The 13,405-nt window shown below is 53.6% G+C and overlaps 8 protein-coding genes across 8 annotated transcripts; 2 read left to right on the top strand and 6 right to left on the bottom strand.

Annotated features, from left to right (window-relative positions):
• Positions 1-79: 79 nt before the first annotated feature.
• M409DRAFT_35939 (uncharacterized protein) lies at positions 80-1,741 on the bottom strand (the record flags this gene model as incomplete). Its single annotated transcript, XM_033810474.1, has 1 exon — positions 80-1,741. The coding sequence occupies one exon, from the start codon at positions 1,739-1,741 to the stop codon at positions 80-82; it is 1,662 nt and encodes a 553-aa protein (XP_033671271.1).
• Positions 1,742-2,683: 942 nt separating this feature from the next.
• M409DRAFT_19204 (uncharacterized protein) lies at positions 2,684-3,330 on the top strand (the record flags this gene model as incomplete). The annotated part of the gene is made up of 3 exons (XM_033804824.1): positions 2,684-2,705; positions 2,757-2,970; positions 3,030-3,330. The coding sequence occupies 3 exons, from the start codon at positions 2,684-2,686 to the stop codon at positions 3,328-3,330; spliced, it is 537 nt and encodes a 178-aa protein (XP_033671270.1).
• Positions 3,331-3,670: 340 nt separating this feature from the next.
• On the bottom strand, positions 3,671-4,699 carry M409DRAFT_51429 (uncharacterized protein; the record flags this gene model as incomplete). The annotated part of the gene is made up of 1 exon (XM_033811801.1): positions 3,671-4,699. One exon carries the CDS (start codon positions 4,697-4,699, stop codon positions 3,671-3,673), a length of 1,029 nt encoding a protein of 342 aa, XP_033671269.1.
• Positions 4,700-5,291: 592 nt separating this feature from the next.
• M409DRAFT_19202 (uncharacterized protein) lies at positions 5,292-6,499 on the bottom strand (the record flags this gene model as incomplete). Its single annotated transcript, XM_033804823.1, has 2 exons — positions 5,292-5,875; positions 5,932-6,499. 2 exons carry the CDS (start codon positions 6,497-6,499, stop codon positions 5,292-5,294), a joined length of 1,152 nt encoding a protein of 383 aa, XP_033671268.1.
• Positions 6,500-7,211: 712 nt separating this feature from the next.
• Positions 7,212-8,414, bottom strand: M409DRAFT_51427 (uncharacterized protein; the record flags this gene model as incomplete). The annotated part of the gene is made up of 1 exon (XM_033811800.1): positions 7,212-8,414. One exon carries the CDS (start codon positions 8,412-8,414, stop codon positions 7,212-7,214), a length of 1,203 nt encoding a protein of 400 aa, XP_033671267.1.
• Positions 8,415-8,887: 473 nt separating this feature from the next.
• On the bottom strand, positions 8,888-9,418 carry M409DRAFT_51426 (uncharacterized protein; the record flags this gene model as incomplete). The annotated part of the gene is made up of 1 exon (XM_033811799.1): positions 8,888-9,418. One exon carries the CDS (start codon positions 9,416-9,418, stop codon positions 8,888-8,890), a length of 531 nt encoding a protein of 176 aa, XP_033671266.1.
• A 1,021-nt stretch (positions 9,419-10,439) lies between these two features.
• On the top strand, positions 10,440-11,712 carry M409DRAFT_64142 (uncharacterized protein; the record flags this gene model as incomplete). The annotated part of the gene is made up of 3 exons (XM_033815940.1): positions 10,440-10,609; positions 10,665-10,983; positions 11,020-11,712. 3 exons carry the CDS (start codon positions 10,440-10,442, stop codon positions 11,710-11,712), a joined length of 1,182 nt encoding a protein of 393 aa, XP_033671265.1.
• Positions 11,713-11,937: 225 nt separating this feature from the next.
• On the bottom strand, positions 11,938-13,278 carry M409DRAFT_19198 (uncharacterized protein; the record flags this gene model as incomplete). Its single annotated transcript, XM_033804822.1, has 1 exon — positions 11,938-13,278. One exon carries the CDS (start codon positions 13,276-13,278, stop codon positions 11,938-11,940), a length of 1,341 nt encoding a protein of 446 aa, XP_033671264.1.
• Positions 13,279-13,405: the final 127 nt, after the last annotated feature.

Below are 13,405 nucleotides of genomic sequence, written 5' to 3'. Positions count from 1 at the left end.
TTCTCTTCTACGCCTATACGGAAAGAGCTCAATTCGCGCAACTGAATCCTAGCCATTCTTTGCGTTGCTGAACGCCATATCACGCTCCCTTTGTGACTGGAAGTATCAGCTTCGAAATCGCAGAATTGCTGTGTCGAACGGTATGCTGCACAATTTGCATATTTGCCCCTTTGACCGGGTCTTCGCCTGAGCCAAGATTGCGTATATATCGAGGGTGTGACCCTCCAGCGACAAAGAGTCGAATCTTCGTGCCTTTCGAGAAGCGGTGGGCACAATCCAGTAGGGAGATCGTAATCGTTTCAGTCTGTCTTTCTCTAGGGAGCCGCAGATATTTCTCGCTGATAGTTCGAGAGTAGGTGCCGGATGCATTCACCTCGCTCAGAACCACCCATAGGTCGGCGTCCGGATAGTCCGTCGAGTGTTCGAGCTGCACCACAGGCTTTCCGCAAACTTCAACCTCACTCTTGAGGGTATCTGAATCGAACACCAAGACGTCAGATCGACTCGCCAAAGCCGTGTCTCCTTGCGACCTTCCAGGTCCGTTGTCGAATACAAGTGGAACGCCAACGGATGGTGTTGGATGGGCAGGATCGAATTCGAACGTGGATGTCGGTGCACCAGACGATGGTGTCTCTCGCGAAAGTTTCTTGCCAGCATTCAGGAAAAGGTCGAAAGCCGTTGTTGGCGGTGGCCATTTCGGCAGATCTCGCCATTCTTTCAAACCAGTGACAAACACCCGCACGGGTGATGTTCTGCTGTTAGAAACACGGTGACCGAGATGCTCCTCTAGCCACTTGAACGATTCCGGCAGCGAGTTCTGGCTCTGACATCCGAGATGCGTCCACGGTCCCAGAGTCAAGGCGACGTGGATTCCTCGTTCCAGCAGCCTTTGGTATTGCCACACGACATCTGGCAAGATGGGATCGTCCCAGCCAGAGGTCAGGAGTATCGGTATGTTGGCCTTTTCGATACCAGCGCTTTGGTCCATGGGCTGAAAATACGCATCATCACTCCGTGGGTGAGCCAATGCGTCTCGCAACCATCCAGGGGTTTTCTTCTGAAAGTATTGATCCACAGAGTCCAGTAGAGGGACTCCATCGAGCACCGGTTGCAGCGTCTTCGCCAGCGACCGAAGATGCAGCAGGACTGATAGCAGTCCACCGTTTCCAACACGACTTTGAACATCCGCCCATGCAATCATGTGCGACGCCAGAGCACCATTTCCCCAAGAGAAGCTACCCATGGAGTGTAAGCCCGACCAGATGACTGAAGCTTTCATATCGCTGGGCGGATCAGAAAGTAGAGCCCATTGATTGTAGCCCAGGTAAGAGCCGCCAATGGTTCCAAATGAGCCTGTGTACCACTCCTGCTCTCTCATCCAGGCTACAATAGCATGTCCGTCTTTGGCCTCATTGCGAAAGGGTTCCAAAGTGCCTCCAGATTCAAACGTGCCGCGGCAAGAGCTGGTGAGCACTTGATATCCACGAGCAGCAAACACTCTCGCCTGAGACAGCGACGTGAGGAAACCAATTCCGTACGGTGTTGGCACAAAGAGCGTGCCAAAAGGTTTCTGGTTGATGGGAATATACAGATCCGCTGCAATCTGAACGTCGTCTTCTAGCGGTATCCGAACTCTTTTGACTGTGTAGCTGCAGACTTCGGGTGGCAGGCCCAGCTGACGACCTGCAAGCTTATCGACCAAGCCGCCGAAGAAGCCTCGCGACACTGCTTTAGAACTCATCACTGGAAACGATTGTTAGGCCTGCAACTTGAGCTGTGGATGAAGCATCATGATGTATGCTGTACTCACCTTCCTCTCCGCCGAGTGGCTGAAGCTTCAAAGTCCACGGTTCGCTGATGTCGGCGTCAGATCCTTGATGGAAATCCTTCGACTCCACCAAGCGCTAGATCCATATCAAGAGTATTGAACGAGTCGTCCAGTCGTGTGTATACGCGGATAGCTGCGTCATGCACGTGTCGTGGGAAGATCCAATCCATCAGTGTCACCCTCAACGAAGGGCAGACGCGAAGTTTCGCGGTGTCGGCTGCGGCATCTTCGCTTCCTCATGCGGATGCACGACTAATTTGCCTATCCACGTCAAGTGCGCTTGCAACTGGATCGTGGCAATAATATGGTTCTACCGCATCGCTTCCAGATCCATTTTTGTATGGATAAGTTCTGGCGAGGCGTAGGAGCGAAAAGACCAATTGCTCAAACCCTCGATCAGGCCTGGGCGATCCTGGCGAATAGCTCTGAAAAACGCAGAAAGGTCGATGAGCAGGAGCGACTTTTCCGGAACCGTCTCATAAAGTCCTGAGGCATCCATAGGCACGACAACAGGGGGAGATTCAAACCCTCTCGCAATGTGAATAATGAGTTGCAAATCGCAGAAAGCCTTCTTTGCCCAGATCGTCTTAGAGAGGATCAAGTTCGAAGTAGAGACAAAAAGTGGTAGCAAAATCATGTGTCATGGCTGACACACAAATCAACGATGCTTTGCTGCTGAAAGTAATCGATCTTCAAACCGGCGTCGGAGTGCGTGACACGAAGTAGTCAACGATATGTAATCAGACGGGGAAATCTGTTGAGCGCGAACTTCGAAAAGCATGGCTCTTGTCTCGGCTTGAAGCTCTTTCTTCAGCAGATGTCGCCATTCGATTTTGGCTTGTGATTGTTAGGAAGATGTCCAGAATCCTGTGGAGAAGTAAGCTGCCACAGCCAACAGATTCGAAATGTCCACTGACCGTATTCCCAGCACGAACAGGGGCTTCCTCTGGCGACGTTCTCCAAGTACTAGTCCGGCTGGGAGGCAGGAGCAGACAATCGGGCTGCATCCATGGATACAGGCACATGTCTTCTTCGAGCATCCGGCGAGACCAGTTCAATGGGATCCACAGTGCCGAAGCAGAGCAGCATGGAAACCTCAGAATTGAAAGGCATGACCAAAAGTCCACCGCCCAGTTCGCCCTGTGAGATACTCCACGTCCCACATCCATCAACAGCCCAATCCGCTAACATCCCCCCAAAGAACAAAAATGGACGCCTTCGTCAACTGGGTCCGCCAAGGCTCCATGCACCCACTGACCTTCGGCCTCGCCTGCTGCGCCGTCGAGATGATGCACCTCTCCACTCCCCGCTACGACCAGGACCGCATGGGCATCATCTTTCGTGCCTCGCCGCGGCAAGCCGATCTCATCATTGTCGCGGGCACCCTCACGAACAAGATGGCGCCGGCGTTGCGGCAGGTTTATGATCAGATGCCCGAGCCACGGTGGGTGATCAGTATGGGGTCTTGCGCGAATGGGGGTGGGTATTATCATTATAGGTGAGCCAGTCCGTTTGTACGTGTCAAGAGTATGATTGTACTGACTTGGTTTGGCGGGAAGTTATTCGGTCGTGCGAGGCTGAGACCGCGTGATACCTGTCGACATCTTCGTCCCTGGGTGCCCGCCGACGGCAGAAGCTTTGATGTTTGGGATTTTGCAGCTGAAGAAGAAGATCTCCAAGACGAAGATTACGAGAATGTGGTATCGACGGTGAGCCAGGAAGAGGAGTGCTCATGTCTGTCGTCTTGGGGAAATATTACCTCATCCTGTCATCGACAAAACGAAAGGGACTGCTCAGTATAATCATTGCTCATGTTCGTGGATGTACGATTAGATTATATACCTACAAGGTTGGATCATAAGCCTTGCTTTTCCTACCCGAGCCCGCCTCATAAAGTCCAATGTCGCCCTCCAACTCAAACACCATTTCAGACGGCGCCTCCGCCCTTTTGTCGAACCCATGCATTTCATATCGTTCGGTTGTCGGGGTGAGTTCTCGCGGGAACGTGGAGCTTGAACTCGATGCGCTGTGAGCCGGCAGCTCTGCTTTACCGTCGACAAAGGCCAGCTTGCCGAGATCGGAAGTCGAGTCGTTTAATGCTGCCTCTCGTTCGATGGCACTCCGCTCTGCTCGTTTTCGGCGGGCACGGCGGATGAAGAAGACGGCCCAGATGAATATACTGACGAGACCGATCACTGCAAAGATGCAGCCAGTGATGATGGCAGCCGTTTCCCCATTCGATTTACCGCTGTGAGGGTGATCCGTAGCCGAGGGTGACGCTGAAGCAGTGCTTGTGACTGTGCTTGCGGTGGATGATGATGTTGCAGAGGGTGTCGAGGATGAGGTAGCTGAGGCCGTAGGTTGTGATATGACATTATACTGTGCTTCTGGGACGTTTGACACGGCCCCAGCCTCCTTGTTCGCTCCAGATAGATACGCTTCTTCCGTCGTGCCGTTCATTTGTATGAGGGTGAAGCGGTTGGAATAGTTGATGACCTGATTCCCCTGGCTGGTGTTCGAGGTCATCATGAGGTAGAATCCATTTTGGATACTCTGCGCCAGGTCCGCCTGTATATCATCTTCCACGCCTTTATCCGACACCATCGCATTCTCCTTCCCGACCGTCTGCAAAGCTTTTGAATTATCCGGCGAATTCCCTCCCACCATCAATTGCAGTGTGTATGTCGTGAGGTCGGCCATATTTGGGTCGCCGCCCGCATCGGTCCAGTTGATCGTGATAGGGCCAGCGGGCCATGTAGCGCCGCCTGCAGGCGTAGTGAACTCGATTCCGATAGCAAAGGCATGATGTATTGGTACAGATAGGAGAAAAAGAAGGTGGACGAGCGGGTTACACTGCATGAAGGCAGGCATAGATCATAGTTGTTAACGAATGGATGCGCGAAAGAATGCGCGTCAAGGAGAGGCTGGACTGCAAGTGGTATGCAGTGTTGCAGGTCCGATTCACATTGTTGTCGCAGGGCGAACGGAAGACGACGACCACGACGAGGAGTGGCTCGTCTTTGAACTGGTGGTGGGACCGCGTGGCTCAGCGACGGCTCGCCGGGACGATCGCCAGGAACCAGGCACAGATCTGGGCTACCGTCTTCCCTGGCGTGTGTGCCAAGACTCCATACGAACGCGTGTTTCCCCTATCTCGTCACTGGATGACAGTTGGGCGAGTGTTTCATCACGTCGCGATTCAGAGCCTGCGAATCACGCAGCAACAACGTCACCCCTATATATTCACTCCGACAATACCTGGCTTCCTGGAGAAAAGACTGCACCTGCGATTGCATACCGAAGCCGCCAAGCAACACTCCAGCCTGGAAGCATTTCGGCAAGACGCAACCCGAGCAGAGCGAGCTTGATGCCTGCTATGCGACGACGGTCTGGACTCTTTGAATTCGCCCGGATATCAACGACATGCAGGGACAAAAGCGAATGTTGAAGCGCTACCTCCCGTCTACCACTTGATCACCGGCTTCGTCACCTTCCCATCGTGAAGATCATGCAGCGCCTGCTCAATGTCCTTGTAGTCGTACACTCTGCAGAGCTTCTCGACCGGAAACTTGCCATCGCGCTGCAGACGACAGAGATGCGGGATGTACACCGGCGGGTTCGAGTCGCCTTCTCTGCACCCTTTATACCCCCGACTCCCGAGCAAGAACACCAACGGGTCGATGTTGATTTTAGCCCCGGTAGGCGGTACGCCAACTGTCGCCGCTGTCCCTCGCATTGCTAGCATGTTCAACATGTTCTCGATGACGGCCGGGACGCCGGTGCAGTCTACCGCGTAGTCCACGCCGCCATCGGTCAAGTCCTTGATATGTTTCACAATGTCGTCCACTGATTTGGAGTTGATAGTGTCTGTTGCTCCCAGTTCCTTGGCCAGAGGCATCTTATGGTCGAAGATGTCCACCCCGATGATGCGTTTCACGCCCATATATTTGGCTGCCATCAGAGCGGTCAAACCCACAGTTCCCAAGCCGAAAATGACTATCGAGCTATCCGGTTCTGGCTTCAAGATGTTTTCGACAGTTCCGGCGCCTGCCAATTTCGTCAATAGATATCAACACAGCATCATACGCAGACCCGAGGCTCACCTGTCTGATATCCACACCCCATAGCCGCCAGAAACGGAATATCCTCATCCTTCACTCCCTCCGGCACCTTAACACAACACATCTCCTGCACAAAACTCCACTTGGCAAAACTACTCTGCCCAAAGAAATGGAAACTAACACTCGTATCCGTCCCCTTCAACTTCGCCGCCGTCGTGCCATCAGGCCTCACACCCGTCAAATGCAACCGTGTCCCATGAATACAATCCGCCGGATGATCGTCCTTGCAAAACTTACACTCCTTGCAATAGTTAATCGACAGCAGGACCTTATCGCCAATCTTCAAATCCGGTCGGTTGGCGTTGGATCCGATAGCGCGAACGATCCCAGCGCCCTCATGGCCGAGGCAGGCTGGATATGGGCATATGTTTAAAGCGCCAGTTTGGAAGACGATGTCCGTGTGGCAGATCCCTGAGTAGAGCATTTCGATGAGGAGTTCGTGGTCTTGCATTTCGTCGAGGGTGATTTCTTCGAGTTTGAAGTCTTCTTTGGCTTTGTGGACGACCCATGCTGGGGTGTTGATGTTGGTGGTTTGAACTTCAGTGGCCATGGTCGCTTGTAATCTCGAAGGTGATGTTGGTGTCGTTTTGCAAAAGGAGAGACATTCTTTTACGGTGCTGACTATCGATCACTAGACCAAGGCTCCTCCTCGTGCTCTTCCCCTCATTGCCCGGCACCAGGCAGTGTCGCAGACGGGAATACCTGCAGTCCTTTCGGAAATGCGAAGGCGTTTGTTGATCCGCCACACGTCCGAGCTGCGCAGAGGTGCTACAACGTGGAGGGAAGCCATGCTGCCAAAGATGGAAATTCAACGCTGGGAGAAGCTGAAGGGCATTGGGTTTGTTGTATCTCGAATGCTTCCCTGCAGGCCAGGCATGCTTTCTAACAAACGTATAGCCATCATGGTCTTTGTCCATGATTGAGACGCGTTGACGTAGGCGTGTTCCTGCCCCTCCTCTGCCGGCTCTGCAGCTCCTTTCGACCCCGCTCGACCCCCTTTCACGTGAGAACAATCACAAAGCTGATTGTTTGAATAGCAAAGAGTGTCTACTCTCTCTAGAAGAAGGACAGCATTCGACTCATTTCCACAGAAGCCAACACGGCCGGCAGTCGTTTCCCGCGCCCTCTCGCAACGACCGCCTGGCCCCAGCAAATGAATTGGCAGTCTACCTTCTTGAGGCCTCAGAATCATCTCAAGCAGGTCGACATGATTGCAATGGCAGCCAAGTCCGAGCATGACCTTCAGCCTATAAGATGTTCCGCTAATCGATGCTCGCTGTGCTCGGTGCCAACGGATCCTCGCCTATCGCTCTTCGAGTCGCATCCCACGCCTCTTTCTGAGCGTGTTCCTCGTAGACCTTCTCTCTCAATGAGTACGGTCCAGCATCCCACAGCGTCGTCTGTTGATCCCAAGGCAACGTGACCCAGTTCTGCTCCAGCCAAGGATCATATGGCGTTCCACAACTGATCTCACCGGTTTCGCTCTCATCGAGAGGCAGGCGATCAATCTTCTGGTGGAGCTCGTGCACCCAACGAACCAAGTGCTGCGGCGGTTCGACTTTGCATTCAGTCGTCGATCGCGTTGCTTGAAGAAGGTCCAGCGCTTGAACCCCTGAACCCGATACCGCGGTCACTAACAGGCGATCCTTCGTGAGGTACTCGAAACCCCAGCCTTCGTCTCCGTTGTCATCGAGGACGCCAGGCATGACTTCCCGGATTGCTTGTACCCATAGAGATGGGAGAAGGAACTCTCGTGTGGCGTGGTTGAGGCCAAGCTGCTGAAAGCGATCAGCGGTCTTCGCCATGCTCTCGAACCAGGCTGGTCGCTCGAGGCCCATGTAAGTGAAGGCGTTGACATCGGGCATGCAGTACACCATGAACTTGAACCGCATGATACTGTCGAAAGGTGTTGGATGATCGGGATCGTGCCAGGAGTAAAGGTACGAGAAACTGTGGTGAAACAGCTCGCCGTAGATGGCCCACATCAGAAGCGTCAATGACGGATCTTCGCACACCGTGAGGAAGTCGTCAGGCTGAGAGGGTCGGCCACAGATACCGTCCATCTCTTGACTGAGCGGGTCCAGAACAGCTTGCTTCCAGCGCCAGGTTTTGCGGATGTCGTCAAGCGTGATGGGAGCCTCTTCCATGGCAATTGCGACGAGTCCATCGATCCCGCTGAGCATGGCACTGGCGAGCTTGTCCCGTCTCTCCTTGCTTTGAATGGCCCAGTCTGCCAGGCGACGCGCAGACGGAATCAGTAGAGTGTGCTGGTAAGGTCGAAGGCCTGGGAGGAAGTTTCCCGTGTTCAGCGCGAGGCGTGAAATGTCGGCGGGTGAGACATCATGTGAGATGCGGCGGAAGAGCTTGTTGGTGAGTGTGAGCGAGTACAAGTCGTCGAGGCGGTGAAGGTGAGAGAAGACGCGCAGGATCAGCTCTTCGGGGAGAGTGGTGAGTGTGCGCGCCATGCTGTGTCTCGATGAGTTGGAAGGGTAGTTGTCGTGAAGTGTCGAGGTGTGGCGGCGGTTGGTGAAGTCGATTGAAAGTAGAGAGGTTTTGCAAGCTACAGGTTTGACTAGCGGTCACACGTGCACACTCATCAAGCAAACGGAAACAAATTCGCTGGTGACTCAAAGTTGATGTTGTGCATATGCAAGTGCAAGTGGTGGCCTCAAGGCGTCCAGCTGAGCGACCATGGATTGCCGAGCCTAGTCCACCTTCAAAAGGCGTCGATTTTGATAGATCGATTTAAGGCATGCACTACTTGCTCGATATTATACAAGTAAGACATTGAAGATGAGGCATTGGCTTTATTAGGCACACTTCTACATTCATATTGCTGACTTCGCAAAAACACAAGTCTAGTCTCGCATGTCATATAATGCTCTGCACTTTTTCCATCCAGTGCTGTAGACACAGGCCTCGCCAGCACTGTGACCGCTCACGCTGTGCCAACTGCAAAGATCTCATACTCGACAGCTTGCCTCCTCTCATCGCCCTGTCCCTCCACAACATACCTTCCCCACCCCACAAAGACCGTCGTCTCCATCCACTTATTCTCCTCGGCACTGCATTCAATCACAGGACTGACAAAGTTCCTGCCTTCCCCAAATTCTGTCGTCTTTGCCTCCGGGCTCCATTCCCAGATCTTCTGTATCGCTTCGTCCATCCTGACGATGCCTTCGAAGCGAACAAAGAAGACGTAGGACGGATCAGTCTTGCTGCGGAAGTGAAGACGGGCATCAAGATGCCCAGTACCTGTGCTTGGGTCGACGCGAAGCCAGTCAGAGCCGCCTGGTACGAGAGCTGCGTTGAACGAGGGAGAGGTAGAGGAGCTGTGGGGCTGAAGGTGGCCTTCCACCAGAGGAGCAATGTATCGTGGTGCTAAGCCTTTGGTAGAGTTGAAAGCGAGCACATTCTCTCTGCTCTGGTAGATCTTGAGAGTCAAGGCCGGTGTCAGAGATGGTGGCATTTTGGTGGTGCTGCGGGTGGTTGAGAAGGTGTGGCAATAAGAATGCTTTGTTGAACTCGGGGGATGTAAGGTGTAGATTTCTTGCGAGCCAAGACGACTTCGACTCCAGTATTTGTATTATCGCGCGGATAGAGATACCATCATCGTGAGAGCACTCGCCGAGGCTTGCGTTGCTCACCTGTATAAGTAATGCGGCTGGACCAGGCTCCCGTTTGGGAAAACGGAATCCACAAACGCTTTGAAGTCTCCGGTATGATGCAAGTCAACACGACATGGAGAGTGTGCAATCAGGTGCAAAACAAGGAAAGAATGCACAACGATGAACGGATAATGAAGCAAGCGGAGCGGGCGAGAAATGTTTGCGTTCTGCGGGAAAGGCAATGTACATCCTGTAGATGAAGATGCTGTGCATGAAAGGCTGAGAAGGAATTGTTATTGTGAACTGGACATACTCTTGTGCCTGCCAGTACCAAGTATCTCCAAGCCCTCAAAACGCGTTGGGATGATCAGTCTCCATCTTCGTGCCATGGTTGCTTTTGTTTCGTTTCCAGAGCCGGTTTCACTCTGATGGAGCAGCGTGGACGACATGTCCAGCGTTCATAGACACGAGAGCGGAAGAATGGGATACGACGAGCGCGTCACATGGAGTGCGTTGGATGACTCTTGTGATAGTTGCTGCCCTCTGTAGTTCTGGAGCTGTGGGCGTGGAGTGCTGATGTTTGGACGAAGGGAGCGATTCAATTGGAGAGCTTTCTGATGAGTCTGGCGACTTGTGGGCATGGACTGCTGGATGTACGAGGCATGGAATCAGGAGGATATGATATTGAATGGTTAATACCTGCATCTAATGACCGTGGTTGCAAGATATTTCATTTTCAGAGTTGTTGATGGAGGCACTTCCTGCTTCATCACATGGCACGTCTCGATTTAGAGTTGGCGCCATCGACCGGACCCCACTCCGTCCCACATGCGCTTAACCTTAACGCCGACCTCCCAAGCGTCGACCTCGAGAAACAAACATATGGCTACCGCTTTGAGATCACTGACGAGCTCCTCACGGGGCTCTGCGGTTCCTCAAGCCATCAGAGGCGCTGGTAAAGCGTTCCAGGCACCACTGCAATGGCGACGACAGTACCAAACGACGCCGGCGGTCACAAACAGTGGCATACCTGATTATGCCTTTGCTTTCGAGTACGATATATTCAATGCTACGACTTGGGCGAATGGCTGCTAAGATGTGATGCAGTATCGACGGTGTCCTAGTCCGCACATCCGCACCTCTCCCCGGCGCCTCCCAAGCCCTTAAACACCTCCAGTCCGAGCGAATCCCATTCATCCTCCTCACCAATGGCGGCGGCAAGAGCGAGGAAGAGCGCGTCTCAGATCTACAGAACAAGCTAGACGTCGAGTTGGATACTAGCATGATTGTTCAATCACACACTCCTTTTGCAGACTTGACCGACTTGCACGACAAGACGGTGCTGGTAGCGGGTGGTGACTACGACAAGTGCCAGCTGGTGGCTCAAAAATATGGTTTCAAGAATGTTGTCACGCCGGGAGATATTGTGAATGCATAACCGGATATCTGGCCTTTCAGCAAGGTATTCTTGGACTACTACAAGAGCTTCGCGAAGCCCTTACCAAAGCCCATCATTCCGCACAGCACATCAGAGGAAGCATTGAAAATCGACGCTATGTTCGTATACAACGACCCGCGAGACTGGGGTCTAGACGCCCACATCATCCTAGATGCATTGCTCTCCGAGAGCGGATACTTGGGCACGGTCTCCAAAAAGAACAACAACATCTCCCTCCCGAACAAAGGCTACCTCCAAGACTCCCAACCACCCTTCTACTACTCCAACCCGGACATGTGGTGGGCAACATCCTACCACCTCTCCCGTCTCGGCCAAGGAGGCTTCACGGCGGCCTTCGACGGTCTGTGGTCCTCCGTGACCGGCGGCGCCCACCTCCCCAAAACCATCATCGGCAAACCCCACCAGGAGACGTACGAATTCGCCGAGCGACGGCTGCGAGCGCACAGGAAACAGCTGTTCGGACAGGTGGGGTTGAACGACCCCCTGCGGAGGGTGTATATGATTGGAGATAATCCTGAGAGCGATATTCGAGGTGCGAACAATTACCGGAGTCCGTACGGGAGTCAGTGGACGAGTGTGTTGATCAAGACCGGGGTGTGGAAGGAGGGCACTGAGCCGGCGCATAAGCCTCATGTTGTGAGGGAGAATGTGTTGGATGCTGTGCGGTGGGCGGTTGAGGATGCTAGGAGGCAGTGAGCCCGTAAAAAAAAAAAACTTGTAAAAGCGATATACCCTGATAGAAAGCTATGAGATAGACCTACAACATTCCCTGGCATTCGGTATTCAGGACTCGTTTTCCAGGGTGTGACATGAGATACACCAAAACAGCGTGGGAGGAGGTGAGCAAGAGCGTATCATGAAAGTGATCATCAGAATTCATTCACATCATCTACGAAACATGAACTCATCCACCCAGCTCTATCAAAACGTCCACACGCCTGTACTGGTCGATTCATCCTCGCCCCTCTGCACCGCCGCCTCCTTCAGCGCATCCGCCAACGCATCCACATCCGCCGCCGTCGCGCTCGCCTGCCACAGCAAAGTCTTGTCCACCCTCACCTGCCTCAAATTCGGCAGCGCACCCTCATCGAGCGCAATAACGATATCAATAGGTGAAACCTTGTCCTCAACGCCAGGATTGCCCGAGTTGGTGAGTTCCAGCGTGCGTAATTCGCATTGTTTGCCGTCCGTCCACTGGTGGCGGGTTGGGAGAGACTCCGCGTGCGGGAGGGTCGGGTAGTGGCATTCGATTGCTTCGCGGTGGCTGCTGACGTCGAAGTCGAAGAGCGCCGGGGTGATGTAGTCGACTGAGATGCTCAGACGGGTGAGGCCTGGAAGAATAAAGAGGACGTTGTCACAGGCGCTGCCGCTTAAGCGGGGGAGGTTGGCGAGTTTGAGGGTTTCGAGGTGTGCGAGTGGTCGGACAGCGGCGCGGAGCATGTGCATTAGGGCGAAGCCTTTCGCTGAGGGACAGTGTTCGATTGTGAGACTGCGGAGTGTCGAGGGAAGCGCGACGATGCCGTGCATGAAGTGGGCGTCGATGCCGCCGCTTAAGGCTAGGTTCTCGAGTCGCCGTGGCCAGGTTATTAAAGCTGGGTTTACGTCCGTGCTGAAGCCTGAGGAGCGTGGTAGGCGGAACGTGGTGAGGTTGTCCAGGCGAGAGACGGTCTTGAGGAGCTCGAACAGGGGAGGAGATTCCGAGACCAGAGACAGATCCAATATCCGCAGTTGATGGCACTTTGCCAACGCAGCGAAACTGTTCGTCCCGAAACTGGCTTGTGGCGCGATGAAGGCCTCCAAGTTCCCCTTGGTCCTCCCCAGTAGGCGTGCCGTGATCCTTCGGCTCGCTTGATGCACTAGACCCCTCAGATCGAGGATCTTTACAAGTGAAGCGAGAGGGCTGTCACGAACGTGGAGATTTCTCGAGGGTATCATCACCGCTTGGAACGGGTCGAAGTTCTTGCCGTAGAGGTAGGGACTGGCGTATAGCATCGGGACGGCCGCGCTGTACCACTGTCGTGAGAGCAGACAGCAGGAGGCGAGGGTATACTGCGATTCGTGGAATCGGGACACATATTCTAGGATTTGGATGATGATCTCGTCCGGTAGGTAGACAGGTTCGCTTTTCCAGATCTTTGGTTTCTCTGCTCTGGTCGTTTCACGAGCATCCTTCTTGTCCTTCGGTTGGTCGCTTTCCTTCGTCACCCGTTCCAAGTTCTCCGCCATGCAGACATCCCAGTTTCGTTGAACATCGAGGGCCATCGATAACAGACCTTCCGGTGGTCGTGAGATATCACGAGAGACATCAGAAGTTGTGGAAGAAGTGTGGCGATCCAGAACAATCCGCGAATCAAAGGCAGGTGATGTCAGAAATGGCTAGTCACGGATA

This window comes from Zasmidium cellare (genome assembly GCF_010093935.1).
Source record: "Zasmidium cellare ATCC 36951 unplaced genomic scaffold M409scaffold_7, whole genome shotgun sequence".
NCBI classification, from domain to species: domain Eukaryota; kingdom Fungi; phylum Ascomycota; class Dothideomycetes; order Mycosphaerellales; family Mycosphaerellaceae; genus Zasmidium; species Zasmidium cellare.
This window is presented reverse-complemented; position numbering and strand designations above follow the sequence as displayed.